The sequence below is a fragment of the Heteronotia binoei genome, chromosome 5 (assembly GCF_032191835.1).
Source record: "Heteronotia binoei isolate CCM8104 ecotype False Entrance Well chromosome 5, APGP_CSIRO_Hbin_v1, whole genome shotgun sequence".
Lineage (NCBI taxonomy): Eukaryota > Metazoa > Chordata > Lepidosauria > Squamata > Gekkonidae > Heteronotia > Heteronotia binoei.
This window is the reverse complement of record NC_083227.1, coordinates 27,409,532-27,426,694: the sequence shown is the minus strand read 5'-3', so window position 1 is coordinate 27,426,694 and position 17,163 is coordinate 27,409,532. Positions and strand designations below refer to the sequence as shown.

Sequence of the window (17,163 nt, the reverse complement as noted above, 5' to 3'; positions counted from 1 at the left end):
GGACCCAAAATTTAACAAGTACTAGCAGTACCTTCAAGGCAAAGAGAAAGGTAAAGGTTCCCTGTGCAAACACCAGTTGTTTCCGACTCTGGGGTGACGTTGCTTTCACAGCGTTTTCACGGCAGACTTTTTTACAGGGTGATTTGCCATTGCCTTCCCAGGTTAAGTAGAGTCTTTTCTTTCTTCCCAGACAAGTCCTGTTTGCTTTTCAGGCCCAAGCCTATATTTATATTATTGGCAAGTTATAAGAATGGCAAACTGCTCTATGAAGTAGGAGGTATAATGAGGATTGGAGACTGAGAGGCACGCAGTAAAAAAAAAATCATTTAAACATGTTTTCCGTGGTCTCGGCTGAGTGCCCAGGAAAGAATGGAAATAGGCAGTCCGGATTGGAATTTATATCAAAAAGACTTATCAGGAGAAGATAAAAAGATCATAAAACCTTAAATTGTCTGAGCTTCTCCAAAAGGCGTCTTGGAGCAAGCTGACCAGGAACTGGAACCTCCAAAAATTTAACGTTTCCAGTCTGAGGGAGATGTCAGGCCTTGTTATCAATTTAATCAGGGACCGAATCTCTGAATTTCTGAATGAACTCACAAAAAAAGATGGTTTTAATAGTTATGTGAACTATAGTTATGTGAACATAACTGGACATATATAAGGCAAAAAGGTAAAGGTAGCTGCACCCTAAAACATTTTAATCTCTCAGATTCGGTTTGTGGTGCGACTATCTTTTTTGAAAGTAAAAAGGTAAAGGTAGTCGCCTGTGCAAGCACCAGTCGTTTCCGACTCCGGGGTGATGTTGCATCATGACGTTTTCATGGCAGACTTTTTACAGGGTGGTTTGCTATTGCCTTCCCCAGTCATCTACGCTTCCCCCCCAGCAAGCTGGGCACTCATTTTATCGACCTCAGAAGGATGGAAGGCTGAGTCAACCACGAGCTGGCTACCTGAACCCAGCTTCCATGGGGGATCAAACTCAGATCATGAGCAGAGCTTGCACTGCAGTACTGCAGCTGACCACTCTGCGCCACGGGGCTCCTTTTCTGAAAGGGCTTTGATGCAAATTTCAGAAACTATTTTTTTTAAATTTAAGACCGATAGGATAAGAGATGGCATGTATGCTTTTTATTTTTTAAAATTTCATTGACATAGGCTGGCATTTTTGTATCACTGTTGGATCCTTTTATATTTCCAAAGCGATCAGACTGCTTTTAAATGAAAATCTTCACGTATCCATCTGATATGAAATTTTTATTTGCCCGATGATCTAACTAAGAGTACCATTTTCTAGCAAAATTAGTACATTTAGGAAATTGCTCTTTGGCTAGGATACAAAGATTTTCCCTTGACATCTAGAATAAATAAGCTGACCTGTTTTAAGTCAGAAGGCTACATTATCTGTAAGGGACTGGGCATTAGAGTATAAGAAGAATATCTTCTGACATGGATTGTCCAGGCTACCCACTCTTATCAGATCCGGGAAGCTGACCACCGTCAGCCCTGGTTTAGTACTTGGATAGGAGGTCACTAAGGAAGTCTAGGGTTACTATTGCAGAGGCTGACAATGGCAAACCATCTCTGAAGGACGATGGCTCAGTGGTAGAGCATCTGCTTAGTAAGCAGAAGGTCCCAGGTTCAATCCCTGGCATCTCCAACTAAGAAGGGTTCAGGAAAGTAGGCGTGAAAAACCTCAGCTTGAGACCCTGGAGAGCTGCTGCCAGTCTGAGTAGACAATACTGACTCTGATGGACCCAGGGTCTGATTCACTATAAGGCAGCTTCATATGTTCATATGTCTCTTGCCTTGAAAGCCCTATGGCAGGGGTGTCAAACTCATTGAGGGCCGAATGACATAAATGAGACCTTGTTGGGCCAGGCCAACTTGGAGGGTATTTTGAGGAGAGGCACTGGATGCTATGATGAAAATTTGGTGCCTCTAACTCAAACAACAGCTTCCGCAGAGCCGCAGATACCTACAGATAAATTCTCCATTATACCCTATGGGAATTGGTCACCACAGGGAATAATGGAGTGCTCAGCTGACATTTTCCTCCCCCCCCCCCGCTTTCTGATGACCCTGAAGCGGGAGGAGGGTCTCCAAACTGGGGGATCCCCTGCCCCTACCTGGGGATTGGCAACCCTACATACTCCTCAGGAAGCATGCCGAGGGTTAATCTCAGCAGCCTCAATCCAGCCATGCCGTTCATTCAGCCATTCAGTTGTCGGTCGCCGGGTAGCTCAAGGCTCCTCATTTCACCAAACGCACTCTGGGCGCATCTCCCGAAAGGTTCGCTAGGAAATCTGTCGCTGCTAAAACAGTTAAATCAATAGAGCTCCGTTTCCTAGAGCGGAAGTGTGTGTGTGTGTGTGTGTGTGGGGAAAGGAAATGAAGACTGGGGGATGTCAATAGCGGGCGTACCTTCCTGTCTCGCATTTACCCCGCTCCTCCTCTTCGATCTGTGCAAAATGGGCTTTTGAAGTTTCTTGCAAAGAAGCGGTGCAGAGCAGTGTGCGACAGGTGCGTGTAAAGGTGAGGGGGGAGGAAGGGGGGGCTCCTGGTAAAGGAAAAATGAAAATGGTTTGGAGGAAATGAGAGATCTCCCTTTTCCCAAAGCACCCTCTCTTTGCAATATAGGAGAGGCTCGGTATGTAGCTGAGACCCGCAGTGATCTTCTCACTCCAGTTCAGAATCGTTCATGAAGTTGTCTCCTACAGAATCAGGCTCTTGGTTAATCAAAGTCAGCACTGTCTATTCTAGGGGGTGGCCAAACTAGCTTAATAGAAGAGCCACAAAGAATAAATGTCAAATGTTTGCGAACCACAAGATAGACATGAATATTAGATGTTTGAGAGGTGGAAGGAAGGAAGAAAGAAAGAGAGGAGAGGAGAGGGGGAGGGGGAGAAAGAAAGCAACTTTAACTTTAAATGCATTCTCCAAGTCACTGGCTGCCTTGGCTTGGAGAAGTGATTTAAAGAGAGAAATACCGTCTCCAAGCCGGCTGATGGGGCAGTAGAGGCTTTGAGGCCCGCACAATTTGTGTTAGAGCCACCTTTTATTTATTATTTATTTGCTTTCTATTTATAATCCGCCCTTCCTCAAATGGGCTCTGAGCAGGTTTGGCCACCCCTGGTCTACTCAGACTGGCAGTGGCTCTCCAGCAGAGATCTTTCACATCTCCTCCTACCTGATTGTTTTTAATTGGAGATGCTGGGACTGAACCTGGGGACCTTCTGCATGCCAAGCAGATGCTCTGCCACTGAGCCACAGCCTCACTCCTTCTTTGATAATCAAAAACAGCCGCTAAATGATCACAAACACTAGTAGGTGGAATAAACGGGGTGGGGAAATCACAATTCCAGTGATTAAATAGAAAAGAAACTAGCTTTGAATATTTGTCCATTGGAAGGAGGGTTTCACTCAGTGCACCTTGTCTCTTCTAGAGTTGTCAACGAGTTGGATTTTTTTAAAAAAATGTCCTGTCCCTTTAATTGAGGCTTAATGTGTGGAAATGGCAAGCACTTTTTTTCAGAGCATAAAAGCCAATCACATTGCCTGTCGAAAGAACATCCCCTTGTGTTTCTATTAAAGGGACAAGGCATTATAAAAAAAATCTCCAGGCCTGTTGGCAACCCTAGGACTGCAGCTGAGGGAGTATCTTTTGATAACATCTGCCTCCTTTATATTTTGAATCTTCCCCAGAGAGCCAGCTTGATGTAGTGGTTAAGAACGGTGGACTCTAATCTGGAGAGCTGGGTTTGATTCCCCACTCCTCCAAACACAGCTGCTGGGTGACCTTTGGCCAGTCACAGTCCTCTCAGAGCTGTTCTCTCAAGAGCAGTTCTCTCAGCCCCACCTTCCTCACAGGGTGTCTTTTGTGGGGAGAGGAAGGAAAAGGAAATTGTAAGCAGATCTCCAAGTGAAGGACGGGGTATAACTCCCATCTCCTCCTCATAATAATAATGGGGAAATGGACTGACATAGAATCATAAAATCATAAGAGTTGGAAGGGACCTCTAGGGTCATCTAGTCCAACCCCTGCACAATGCAGGAAACTCACAAACACCTCCCCCTAAAATCACAGGATCTTCATTGCTGTCAGATGGCCATCTAGCCTCTGTTTAAAAACCTCCAAGGAAGGAGAGCCCACCACCTCCCAAGGAAGCCTGTTCCACTGAAGAATTGCTCTAACGGTCAGGAAGTTCTTCCTAATGTTGAGCCGGAAACTCTTTTGATTTAATTTCAACCCATTGGTTCTGGTCCTACCTTCCGGGGCCACAGAAAACAATTCCACACCATCCTCTATATGACAGCCCTTCAAGTACTTGAAGATGGTGATCATATCACCTTTCAGCCGCCTCCTCTCCAGACTAAACATCCCCAGCTCCTTCAACCTTTCCTCATAGGACTTGGTCTCCAGACCGCTCACCATTTTTGTCGCCCTCCTCTGGACCCGTTCCAGGTTTTCTATATCCTTCTTAAAATGTGGTGCCCAAAACTGAACACAATACTCCAGGTGAGGTCTTACCAGAGCAGAGTAAAACAATACCATCACATCACATGATCTGGACACTATACGTCTGTTGATACAGCCCAAAATGGCATTTACCTTTTTAGCCACCGCATCACACTGTTGACTCATGTTCAGCATATGATCCACTAAGACTTCTAGATCCTTTTCGCACATACTACTGCTAAGACAAGTCTCCCCCATCCTATAACCATGCATTGGATTTTTCCTACCTAAATGCACAACTTTACATTTATCCCTGTTAAAATTCATTTTATTGGTTTTAGCCCAGTTTTCCAGCCTGTCAAGTTCATCCTGTATCCTGTTTGTCTTCTTCTGTGTTTGCAACCCCTCCCAATTTAGTATCATCTGCAAATTTAATAAGCATTCCCTCTATTTTTTCATCCAAATCATTGATAAAGATGTTGAACAAAACAGGTCCCAGGACAGATCCTTGAGGCACTCCACTTGTCACTCTTCTTCAAGAGGATGAGGAACCATTCACAAGCACTCTTTGGGTGTGATCTGTCAACCAGTTACAAATCCACCTAACGGTAACAGGATTCAAACCACATTTTACCAACTTGTCAACAAGGATAGTATGTGGAACCTTATCAAAAGCCTTACTGAAATCAAGATAAACGATGTCTATCCAGCAAGGTAGTCACTTTCTCAAAAAAAGAGATTAGGTTAGTCTGACATGGCTTGTTCTTGAGAAAACCTTGCTGGCTCTTAGTGATCACATCTATTCTTTCTAAATGTTCCAGGACCGACTGTTTGATGATTTGTTCTAAAACTGACGGGTTGGTAGTTACCCGGATCATCTTTTTTCCCCTTCCCCTTCATGTCCTTCTTGAAGATGGGGACAACATTCGCCCGCCTCCAATCTTCCAGCACCTCTCCTGTTCTCCAAGAATTTTCAAAAATAATAGCCAGGGGCTCAGAAATTTCATCCGCAAGCTCTTTTAGAACCTTTGGATACAATTCATCTGTTTATGTACTACCCCTATGCTGATCCTAGGTTGGAACTTCATACCCTCCTTATATGTTCTGTTTTTGCCATGTTGAGCACCATTTCCCTCAGAAGAGAAGACTGAGGAAAAGTAGGAATTGAGCAGTTCTGCCCTCTCTTCATTACCTGTTACAATTTCACTTTCTTGCCCTCGCAATGGGCCTACCATGTCCTTGCTCTTTTTCTTACTCTGTACATAAGAAAAGAACCCTTTTTTGTTGCTTTTAACATCTTTGGCCAGCCTAAGCTCATACTGAGCTTTAGCTTTCCTAACTTTTTCTTTACAAGCACTGGTGATTTGTTTATATTCATACTTGGTTATAAGGCCCTCCTTCCAATTCCTAAAGGAGGTTTTTTTATTTCTCAAGTCTTTAGAGAGCTGTTTATGGAGCCACTTTGGCTTCTTTAGGCTTTTTCCATTTTTTCTTCTCATAGGAATCGTCTGTGATTGCACTTTCAGTATTTTGCTTTTAAGAAACTCCCACCCCACCTGAACCCCCTTCCTCCTAAGTATTTCTGACCATGGGATTTTACCCAGCATAGTTCTAAGTTTATCGAAGTTGCCTTTCTGAAGTCCAACCTATAAGTCTGACTACATTTGGCTTTTCCCTTCCCTAAGACTGTAAATTCTAAAATCACATGGTCACTACTGCCCAGGGTGCCCACTATTTCCACTTCTTCAATCAATTCTTCCTTGTTGGTGAGAATCAAATCCAAGATAGCAGATCCCCTTGTTTCCTTCTTCACTTTCTGGAAAAGGAAGTTGTCAGCAAGACAAGTAAGGAATCTATTTGACTTTTCATTTTTAGCAGAGCTGGACTTCCAACAGATGTCCGGGTAATTGAAATCTCCCATGATCACTGTATCCCTTCTCTTGGAGAACTTTGCAATCTGCTGTAGAAGTATCTCATCCAAGTCCTATGCCTGACTTGGTGGTCTATAGCAGACCCCCACAATAATATTGCTGTTATTTCTTACTCCTTTTGTTTTTACCCAGAGACTCTCAAACTCAGCTGCCATGCTCAGATTCACATATTTCCTCACAAGTATATACCTCCTTCACATATGCTGCTATGCCTCCATCCTTTCTCATTTGCCTGTCCCTTTTAAATCAGTTGTACCCCTGAATCCTAATATTCCAGTTGTGTCATCCCACCAAGTTTCAGTAAGGCCTATTATGTCATAGTCTCCTTCCTTTATTAGGACTTCCAGTTCCTCCTGTTTGTTTCCCAAACTCTGCATTGGTGTAGAGACATCGGAATTCACAATTTATGCATCCCAAGGGTTCAGTTTCCGTACAAGCCTGCAAGTTAACGTTACCTAGCGTATGCGCCACTCTCTGCAAACCTTTAATGTTCTTATCCTGTTTCTGGCATCATACGAGGCTCTGAATTATTGTCTCGCTCCCCCATGACTTCCTTATTTCTGTTTTGCTAGTTCTTGACTTGTGGGGAGCATTTATTTATTTAGGATGTTCCTGTGCTGCCTCTTCAGATTCTGGCTCAGGACAACGTACAGTTAAAACCCCATCATAATATTAAAAACAAGCCGTTGGACCTAATCAACATAAAAACTACCTGTAAAACAAAAGCAGACAGATAATAACGATAAGATAAAAACGCTTAATTAAAATTGAGGGTAGAAAGATGTGTTTCAGCCTGGTTTCTGAAAGAAAGTAAAGGCCAGGCGAGCCTCAAGAGGGAGTGCATTCCCAAGGCAAGGGGCCACTCTAGAAAATGCCCTGCCTCTAGTCACCACCAGCCTCACCTCTGAAGGTTGGAGCTCAGAGAACAGGGGTTGAGAGGTAAAAAAACCCTGCTGACTGCAGAGTAGATTTGGTGGTTTGGCTAGAAACTTATTGAATAGAATTGCAATCTCTGCGTTTCCCTTTCAGAGCCAGCATTCTCTTGGCAGTGGTGGAAAAACCATCAGCTTTGATACCACTCTAATTTTGGGCCAGATTCATCTCTCAAAGGGACACATTCTTGCATCGATGTAATTGAGTGGCTCTCCCCCCCCCCCATTTGCAACACAGGACAGAGGACTGAGTGAAGAGCGTCTCCCATGTCCAGAAATGGCTGCCGGCCAGCAGGGAGAATCCCCAGTCACTGATCTCCGCTCTCAAACTGTTCGGGAGGAACCACCAAAGCCAGAAATGAAATTGGAGCCGGAGGAGTTGGTGAGATTCCAAACAGGGATCATCTCGGAAGGCGCAGAAGATGCCTCTCTTGGCACCGGTGGGGAAATTACCGGGTATCGTCCCAGCTTGGCAGAGCCGCAGTGCATTAAACAGGAATCGGAAGAGGGGCTGTCATCACAGAGGTGGGAAGCTCAGTGGCAGGAATTCCTCCAAGCGGTGCGGTCTCCTTGCCCCGGAATGATCCCACTTCTGCCACCACCTGAATTGTGGCCGGTTACAAATAATTCCGTGGCTGCTGGCCAGTGGCCTAGAGAAGAAGAGGAGACAAGATTCCAACTCGCGTTTAACGGGATGGTCCAGCAAGCTGATAGCAGCCCGGATATCGTGGGGAGGGGAGACCTCGGGCAGCTGCAAGCCATCAAAACTGAAGAGACCATTAGCTCTGAACAGCAACGCCGGCACTTCAGGCAGTTTAGCTACCAGGAGGCCGAGGGGCCTCAAGAGGTTTACAGCCGGCTCTGCGTCCTGTGCTGCAGGTGGCTGAAGCCGGACAGACGCTCCAAGGAGCAGATCCTGGACTTGGTGATCCTGGAACAGTTTTTGGCCATTCTGCCTCTGAGCATGAGGAGCTGGGTGATGGAACGGGGATCAGAGAGCTGCTTGCAGGCCATAGCCCTAGCGGAGGATTTCCTCCGGCACCACCGAGGGGGAGAGGAACCGGAACACCAGGTAACAGCACATCTTTGAGTAGTCAGAACTCATGAGGCAGACTTAGTTGATTGCCTCGGGTGCCAGAGGGCAGGGAGGGCACTTAGCTTATCCCAGCAGGGCCTTCTGCAGGTACCATCCTGCCAACAGGCAAATTTGATAACTGTCTGTACCAGCTGATTCTCTGTGGCAGCCCTGGCCTTATGGAATGGCCTCCCTGATGAGGTTAGGAACATAAGAACATAAGAGAAGCCATGTTGGATCAGACCAGTGGCCCATCACGTCCAACATTCGGTCACACACAGTGGCCAAAAAAAGAAAAGAAAAGATTCATTCTCCTGGCTTTCCCCACATTATGCAAAATGAAGTTATTCAAGAGGGCTTCTTAACATAAGAAAATAAGAGCCCTGCTGGATCAGACCAGCGGTCCATCTAGTCCAGCCTCCTGTCTCACACAGTGGCCAGCCAGTTCCTCTGGAGGGCCAGCAACAGGGCAGAGAGGCTGAGGCCTTCATAAGGAAATAAAAAGAGCCCTGCTGCATCAGACCAGTGGTCCATCTGGTCCAACATTCTGTCTCACACAATGGCCAGCCAGTTCCTCTGGAGGGCCAACAGCAGGGCAGAGAGGCTGAGGCCTTCATAAAAAAAAACATAAGAAGAGCCCTGCTGAGTCATACCAGTGGTCCATCTAGTCCAGCCTCATGGAGGCCGAGGCCTTCATAAGAACATCAGAGCCCTGCTGGATCAGACCTGTGGACCTCCTGATGGCACCTGGAGTTTTTTTTGGCCACTGTGTGACACAGAGTGTTAAACTAGATGGGCCATTAGCCTGATCCAACATGGCTTCTCTTATGTTCTTATGTGGTGGCAGCTTCTTGCCCTTCTGGCCTTTTAGCATCAAAAGCCCTTTGGCTGTCCCTGGACTTGGAATTATGGAATCAGAGTTGGAAGGGACTCCCAGAGTCATCTAGTCCAACCCCCTGCACAATGCAGGAAATTCACAAATACCTCCCCCGAAATTCACAGGATCAGCATTGCTGTCAGATGGCCATTGAGCCTCTGTTTAAAAACCTCCAAGGAAGGAGAGCCCACCACCTCCCGAGGAAGCCTGTCCCACTGAGGAACCGCTCTAATGGTCAGGAAGTTCTTCCTAATGTTGAGCCGGAAACTCTTCTGATTTAATTTCAGCCCATTGGTTCTGGTCTGACCTTCTGGGGCCACAGAAAACAATTCCACACCATCCTCCATATGACAGCTCTTCAGGTACTTGAAGATGGTGATCATATCATCTCTCAGCTGCCTCCTCTCCAGGCTAAACATGCCCAGCTCCTTCAGCCTTTCCTCGAAGGACTTGGTCTCCATGAAGAAAGGCTGAAGGAGCTGGGCATGAACATATGAAGCTGCCTTATACTGAATCAGACCCTTGGTCCATCAAAGTCAGTATTGTCTATTCAGACTGGCAGCGGCTCTCCAGGGTCTCAAGCTGAGGTTTTTCACGCCTATTTGCCTGGACCCTTTTAGTTGGAGATGCTGGGGATTGAACCTGGGACCTTCTGCTTACCAAGCAGATGCTCTACCACTGAGCCACCGTCCCTCCCCTATCTGGCATGTTGGCCAGATAGTTTCTGTGTGCAGAATGAAGCATGGTAGAATGAACCTGTTAAGAGAGCCAGTTTGGTGTAGTGGTTAAGTGTGCGGACTCTTATGTGGGAGAACCGGGTTTGATTTCCCACTTCTCCACTTGCAGCTGTTGGAATGGCCTTGGGTCAGCCATAGCTCATGTAGGAGTTGTCCTTGAAGGGGCAGCTTTTGGGAGAGCTCTCTCAACCCCACCCACTTCACAGGGTGCCTGTTGTGGGGCGGAGGAGAAGGTAAAGGAGATTGTGACCGCTCTGAAACTCTGAGATTCAGAGTATAGGGTGGGATATAAATCCAATTTCTTCTTTTTTTCTCTTCCTCCTCCTTCTCCTTCTCCTCCTCCTCATTTGCTGCCATTTCAGGATCCAGGCCACTCACAGGAGGAAGGTGTGACTTTTGAGGAGAAAGAAGGGGCATCACCAGAGGCCACCCAGAGGGAGCTCAACAGTGAGGTCAAACAGGAAAAGAAAGGAGATGCCCTTGTGCTAGGTAAGAAACGGGGCCAGCCTGAAGGGTATATGGATTTGAAATGGCTGGAAGGATTCCCTCCCAAGTCTCCCCTGTTTGTGAGGTTTATAATTCACAGACTGCTTGGTCTGATCCCAGAGGGGAATGCTGGAGAAGGTATTAGGGTCGATACCCTGATACCTTCACAGGGGTGTCGAACTCATTTGTTATGAGGGCTGGATCTGACATAAATGAGACCTTGTCTGGCTGGGCCGTGTAAGAACATAAGAACATAAAAAAAGCCATGTTGGATCAGGCCAATGGCCCATCCAGTCCAACACTCTGTCACACAGTGGCCAATACACACACACACACACACACTGGCTAATAGCCAGTTTGGTGTAGTGGTTAAGTGTGCAGACTCTTATCTGGGAGAACCGGGTTTGATTCCCCACTCCTCCACTTGCACCTGCTAGCATGGCCTTGGGTCAGCCATAGCTCTGGCAGAGGATGTCCTCGAAAGGGCAGCTGCTGTGAGAGCCCTCTCCAGCCCCACCCACCTCACAGGGTGTCTGTTGTGGGGGAGGAAGGTAAAGGAGATTGTGAGCCGCTCGGAGACTCTTTGGAGTGGAGGGCGGGATATAAATCCAATATCTTCTTCATCTTCTTCTACTCCATATTTTTATCCAATCCCCTCTTGAAGCTGGCTATGCTTGTAGCCGCCACCACCTCCTGTGGCAGTGAATTCCATGTGTTAATCACCCTTTGGGTGAAGAAGTACTTCCTTTTATCCGTTTTAACCTGACTGCTCAGCAATTTCATTGAATGCCCACAAGTTCTTGTATTGTGAGAAAGGGAGAAAAGTACTTCTTTCTCTGCTTTCTCCATCCCATGCATAATCTTGTAAACCTCTTATCATGTCACCCCGCAGTTGACGTTTCTCCAAGCTAAAGAGCCCCAAGCGTTTTAACCTTTCTTCATAGGGAAAGTGTTCCAAACCTTTAATCATTCTAGTTGCCCTTTTCTGCACTTTTTCAAATGCTATAATATCCTTTTTGAGTGACCAGAATTGCACACAGTATTCCAAATGAGACCGCACCATCGATTTATACAGGGGCATTATGATACTGGCTAATTTGTTTTCAATTCTCTTCCTAATAATTCCCAGCATGGCGTTGGCCTTGTGTGTGTCATAAAATGTAATGCCAGGTAGCGGAGATAAAAACTTTATAAAGCACACAGATAAACAGATGTTAAAAAGCTTAAAATAAAACATGATTAAAACAATAGCATTGGTTCTAAAAATGCTTTCTTTCTAGCTCTCCCGTGAGAGTGACGAAACTGGGCAAAGGAAGCTCTGGCTCTTTCCCTCCTTCCCGAGGAGATGAGGAGGGGGAGGAGCCTCAGCTAATAGAAAAAAGAGAGGCTTGTCTCAGTAGCTCTGCTGTGCAATTGAGAGAGCCTGGCAAAGTAAGCTCTCCCTCCCCACCTCACCAAAGGAGGAGCCTCAGCCAATGCAGAAAATAAAGGTTTTGCTCTGTAGCTCCTGTGCGATTGAGCAAACCTGGCAAAGCAAGTTATGCTTCAGAAGGAAGCAAGAGAGAGGGAGCAGATGATAGCCAGTTTCTCGGGGGCCTGATAAGAGTCTCCAGAAGTCAACCATGACTTCCAGGCCTGCATGCAGACACACACACACAGACATTTTAAAAATACCCCCAAAGTGGTAGAAAAGTCCTCTATCCTTTTTTAAATTCTTGGTTAAATGAATGGACTTGATTTTTGTCATGTGTTTTCGCCTATCTTCTCAGATGAAGGACAGAAAGGAAATAATGAGGAGTCCTATTGGCTGCCCTCAGGAAGAACCCAAGGTCAGGATCTGGCCAACAATACTGGAAGCCAAGTTGGGCTTGAGAAGCCAGACAGCCATGATGGGGAGATGTGGCGGAATAAATTTATCTCCTGGCAGGATGGAGACTTCTGCGAAATTTCGGTTCAGCAAGAAATACTCAAAAAAAAGAAGCGGAGTAAGGGGTCTGGGTGTAAGAAGTTTTTCCGAGATGAGTTGAACCTTAATAGGACCCACGCAGGAGAGAAACAACATGAATGCTCGGTCTGTGGGAAAATATTCCGTCGGCGCTCAGACCTCAACAGTCACCAGAGAACCCACACAGGGGAGAAGCCTTATCCATGTGTGAACTGCGGGAAGCGGTTCAACAGGAGCACAAATCTCATCTCCCATCAGCGGATTCACACAGGGGAGAAACCGTACAAGTGTGTGGACTGCGGGAAAAACTTTTGTCACAAGTCTGGGCTGATCAGGCACCGGAGAACTCACACGGGGGAGAAACCGTACACGTGCTCCGAGTGCGGGAAGAGCTTCAGCCAGAGACAGCATCTCATCACCCACCAGAGGAACCACACGGGAGAGAAGCCATTCGCCTGCTCCGAGTGCGGGAAGAGTTTCAACCAGAGCCAGCACCTGATCACTCACCAGAGGAACCACACAGGAGAGAAACCGTTTGAGTGTCCCCAGTGTAGCAAGTCTTTTTGTGACAAATCCACTCTGATTAGACATCAGAGGAGCCATCTTGGGAAGAAACCCTTCAAATGTTCCAAGTGCAATGAAAGCTTCTATCGGAGCAAACACCTCACCAGACATCAAAGAATTCATATCCAACCGTCTGTGGTCTAATTTCATGAGTCCCCTCTCCTCAAAATCATGTATATAAATAATATTTTTTTGAGGGGAAGGTGCTGACCTTGAATTATGATGAGAAGGGACGTGTTGGGAGCAATACTCCCACTAAGCTGGGGAGTCTTGTGAGCAAAAATTTTACTTTGTGAGCTACTGGCATTAAAGTTGTGAGCTACTGCATACATTTGGTTGCTCTGGAGCCATTTTTCCTGTGCTAAGACAAAAATGTGTGAGCCGGAGGCTAAAAAACTGAGCTAGCTCACACTGCCTCAGCTTAGAGGGGACACTGGTTTGGAGAAGTTCTTCTGCTATAATTCTTCCACTGTAACCAAAGTGCCTTGTTGGCTGCAGGGTTGGTAGGTGGTGTGGGGATACTACAAGGCTGTTCCCCCACACCATGAAACATGGAGCTGGGGATGGTGCTTATGGATGGATGATTGGCCATGATGTGAAACCATGGGGAAGCCTTCAGCTGGTGTGCTTCCTTCTGTAGGTGCTGCAGTCCAATTAAAGGCTCCCTCTTTCAGGGAAGCCACTGATCTGATGTCCACAGCCTTTTGGAACACGTGGGTCTCCTTGGAATTCTGACACAGGGTGGGGGGGAGACAACCACGAAATGCTTTATGCAGGAGGCGGAGCCAACCACAAAATGGTTGCTGCAGGAGGCGGAGCGAACCACAGAATGTCGAAGAGTGAGGTCGCGCATAGCTCTTCACAGTCACTCTTCAACATGTCAGGCAGAAAGTCTACTTAAAAGGATGCTTTTTTAAATGAACATATTGTTGGAAATTATTTCCTTACACACATACAGGTAACTTTCAGTCATTCAGCGAAGTTAGTGCTATGGTGGCAGTGGCTCGTTCACACATGTGGTTCTGGAAGCCAGGGCTGGATTAACAATTAGGCAAAGGAGGCACTTGCCTATGGGCCCCCATGCCTCTCGGGGCACCAGGGCCAGCTTTCCCCCCACCCCAGTTCCCCCCCACCCCCGCGGCTGCTTTGCATCTTCCTCTGTCGGCCCCTTCCCCTCAGCTTGCCTGCCTCATCTCCTCCCCATCACTTCCCCCTTCATCCGCCCCCTCCCTCCCCCTCGCTTCCCTCTTTGTTGCTTGCTGTTCGTCCGCGTTCCTCTTCACCTGACCCCTCCCCCTTGTTTCTTTCTTTGTCCGCCTGCCCCACCTCCTCTCCAGGGAAGAGCCTGGAGAGAGCTGCAGCAGGGAAAATGGGGCCGTGGGGATAGTGGGGGAGGCAGGGAAGGGCCCGGGGAGAGCAGCAGCAGGGAAAATGGGGCCTTGGGGAGAGCGGGGGAGGCAGGGAAGAGCTCAGAGAGAGCTGCAGCGGGGAAAATGGGGTCGCAGGGAGAGCAGGGGAGGCAGGGAAGAGCCTGGGAGACCTGCAGTGGGGAAAATGGAGCCACAGGGAGAGCAGGGGAGGCAGGGAAGAGCCCGGGGAGAGTGGCAGTGGGGAAAATGGGGCTGCGGGAAGAGTGGTGGAGTCAGGGAAGAACCCAGGGAGAGCGGCAGCAGGGAAAATGGGGCCGTGGGGAGAGCGGGGGAGGCAGGGAAGAACCCAGGGAGAGCAGCAGTGGGGGAAATGGGGTTGTGGGGAGAGCAGGGGAGGCAGGGAAGAGCCCAGGGAGAGCAGCAGTGGGGAAAATGGGGCCGCGGGGAGAGTGGGGGAGGCAGGGAAGAATTTAGGGAGAGCAGCAGTGGGGAAAATGGGGTTGTGGGGAGAGCAGGGGAGGCATGGAAGAGCCCGGGGAGAGCGGCAGTGGTGAAAATGGGCCGTGGGGAGAGCGGGGGAGGCAGGGAAGAGCCCAGGGAGAGCGGCAGTGGTGAAAATGGGCCGTGGGGAGAGCGGGGGAGGCATGGAAGAGCCCGGGGAGAGCGGCAGTGGTGAAAATGGGCCGTGGGGAGAGCGGGGGAGGCAGGGAAGAGCCCAGGGAGAGTGGCAGCAGGGAAAATGGGGCCGCGGGAAGAGCAGGGGAGGCAGGTAAGAGCCCAGGGAGAGCGGCAGTGGTGAAAATGGGCCGTGGGGAGAGCGGGGGAGGCAGGGAAGAGCCCGGGGAGAGCTGCAGCGGGGACAATAGGGCTACGGGGAGAGTGGGGGAGACAGGGAAGAACCCAGGGATAGTGGCAGTGGGGAAAATGGCACCACGGGGAGGCAGGGAAGAACCTGGGGAGAGTGGCAGCAGGGAAAATGGGACTGCAGGGAGAGCGCTAGAGGCAGGGAAGAGCCCGGGGAGAGCAGCAGCGGCTAAAATGGGGCTGCGGGTTGACCAGGGGAGGCAGGAACGGGGTGGGAAGAGTCTGGGGAGAGCAGCGGTGCGAAAATGGGGGAATCCCTTTTTATCCACCGGTGTCTGCCTCCCCCGGTCAACCCGCAGCCCCATTTTCCCTGCGGCCGCTCTCCCCGGATTCCCCAGGGAGCGGGTGCTCCAACTCGGAGATAATTTGCGAGGGGGCCCCAAGATTTCAACTGCCTAGGGGCCTCCACAGGGTTTAATCCAGCCCTGCTTGAAGCCCCCACTGCCCCAGCTTGGAGAGGGCATTTGTATTTTTAAATCACTTCTCCAAGTCAACCTAACTGGCAGCTTGGAGAATGCATAAAGTTGCTTTCTTTCCACCTCTCCCCCTTCCTTCCCTCCATGCTCTCTCAGTCATCTGACATTCATGTCTTGCAGCTCTCAAACATGTGATGTTTATTCTCTGTGGTTCTTACATTAAGCAAGTTTGGCCACTCCTGCCAGACTGTTATGTCCACCCAAACTATGGTTTTCTGTCTTCCCTTTGCATCAGGAATTCTTTTCAAGGGATGAGCGTGAGCCCTAGTTTGAGATTCTGAGCTGACAGATGATTGCAGCAAATGGGCGGTGGTAGAACATCTGCTTGGCATGCCGTACATCCCAGGTTCCATCCCCAGCATCTCCAATGAAAAAAAGTCCAGGTAGCGGATGATGGTTAAGACCCCTAGCTGAGATCCTGGAGAGCTGCTGCCAGTTGAGCAGACAAGACTAGCTTTGATAGACTGATGGACTGATTCAGTAGAACAGGGGTGGCCAATGGTAGCTCTCCAGATATTTTTTGCCTACAACTCCCATCAGCCCCAGGCATTGGCCATGCTGGCTAGGGCTGATGGGAGTTGTAGGCAAAAAACATCTGGAGAGCTACCATTGGCCACCCCTGCAGAAGAAGACAGTTTTGAGAGAGGGGCTGTGTATGGAGGGAAGGGAGAATGTAGTGCATAAGCCCAAGGATTTCCCAGTCTTGTTACTGTACCATCATGACTTGTTATACATCTGAATAGTATTATACTTCAGCGTGGAGGCAGTGGCTGAGTACTTGAGCATCTGCTTGGTGTTCAGAAGGTCCCAGGTTTGAGTCTCCAGCATCTCCAGGTGAAAGGATGAGGTAAACCAAGGGTCTGGCTCAATAAAACTCAGGCTTATTTAGGGAGGGGGGGCATGGTTCAGTGGCAGAGCATCTGCTCGTCGTACAGAAGGTCCAGGTTTCATCCCCACCATCTCCAGGTGAAAGGACAAGGTAAGCCAAAGGTCTGACTCAATAAAAGTCAGACTCATTTAGAGAGAGGACCATGGTAGAGCATCTGCTTGGCATGTAGAAAGTCCTAGGATCAGTCCCCCAGCACTGACAGATAACATGAGATGGGTTAGTCTTTGACCTGAGACCTTGAAAATCTTTTGACACTCAAGAGTAGACATGGCTGACTTTAGTAGCCCAAGGGTCTGGCTCAGCAAAAGGCAGCTTAACTTGTTCATTGTGTTCAATACAGTTTTTGCTTGCTTCGTTTCCACCCCCTATTATTATGTGGCAAACGCCCACCTCGTCTCAATTCTACATTTCTAAATGTGATAAATATTTGCAAGAATGACTTTGTCCATGGTCCATTTAAAGATTCAATAAATCTTTGATTTCATCAGTTTAACTATAATTAAATTTGCATTTAAAATGGGTTTGAAGGGGACTGATGTTTAAATACCAGTTGCCGCAGGC

General features: G+C 48.1%; 3 protein-coding genes and 1 non-coding gene across 4 annotated transcripts in view; 3 read left to right on the top strand and 1 right to left on the bottom strand.

The window, feature by feature from the left end:
• The window catches only part of LOC132571344 (zinc finger protein 850-like), a 359,929-nt gene that overhangs the window by 113,395 nt on the left and 229,371 nt on the right, over positions 1–17,163 (bottom strand). The window lies entirely within an intron of this gene.
• Positions 1–17,163, top strand: part of LOC132571235 (zinc finger protein 883-like) — a 216,748-nt gene that overhangs the window by 45,365 nt on the left and 154,220 nt on the right. The window lies entirely within an intron of this gene.
• Positions 1,587–1,657, top strand: TRNAT-AGU (transfer RNA threonine (anticodon AGU)). Its single transcript has one exon. It is a non-coding gene; the product is annotated as a tRNA-Thr (tRNA).
• On the top strand, positions 7,597–13,216 carry LOC132570965 (zinc finger and SCAN domain-containing protein 31-like). Its single transcript, XM_060237600.1, has 3 exons — positions 7,597–8,391; positions 10,371–10,497; positions 12,264–13,216. Exons 1-3 carry the CDS (start codon positions 7,597–7,599, stop codon positions 13,145–13,147), a joined length of 1,806 nt encoding a protein of 601 aa, XP_060093583.1. The 3' UTR covers positions 13,148–13,216.

Excerpts from the sequence above, each read along its gene's own strand:
- LOC132570965 (XM_060237600.1), top strand. The coding sequence starts at position 7,597 with ATGGCTGCCGGCCAGCAGGGAGAATCCCCAGTCACTGATCTCCGCTCT. Across the intron at positions 8,392-10,370 it reads GAGAGGAACCGGAACACCAG|GATCCAGGCCACTCACAGGA; the intron begins GTAACAGCACAT and ends CTGCCATTTCAG. Across the intron at positions 10,498-12,263 it reads AGGAGATGCCCTTGTGCTAG|ATGAAGGACAGAAAGGAAAT; the intron begins GTAAGAAACGGG and ends CTATCTTCTCAG.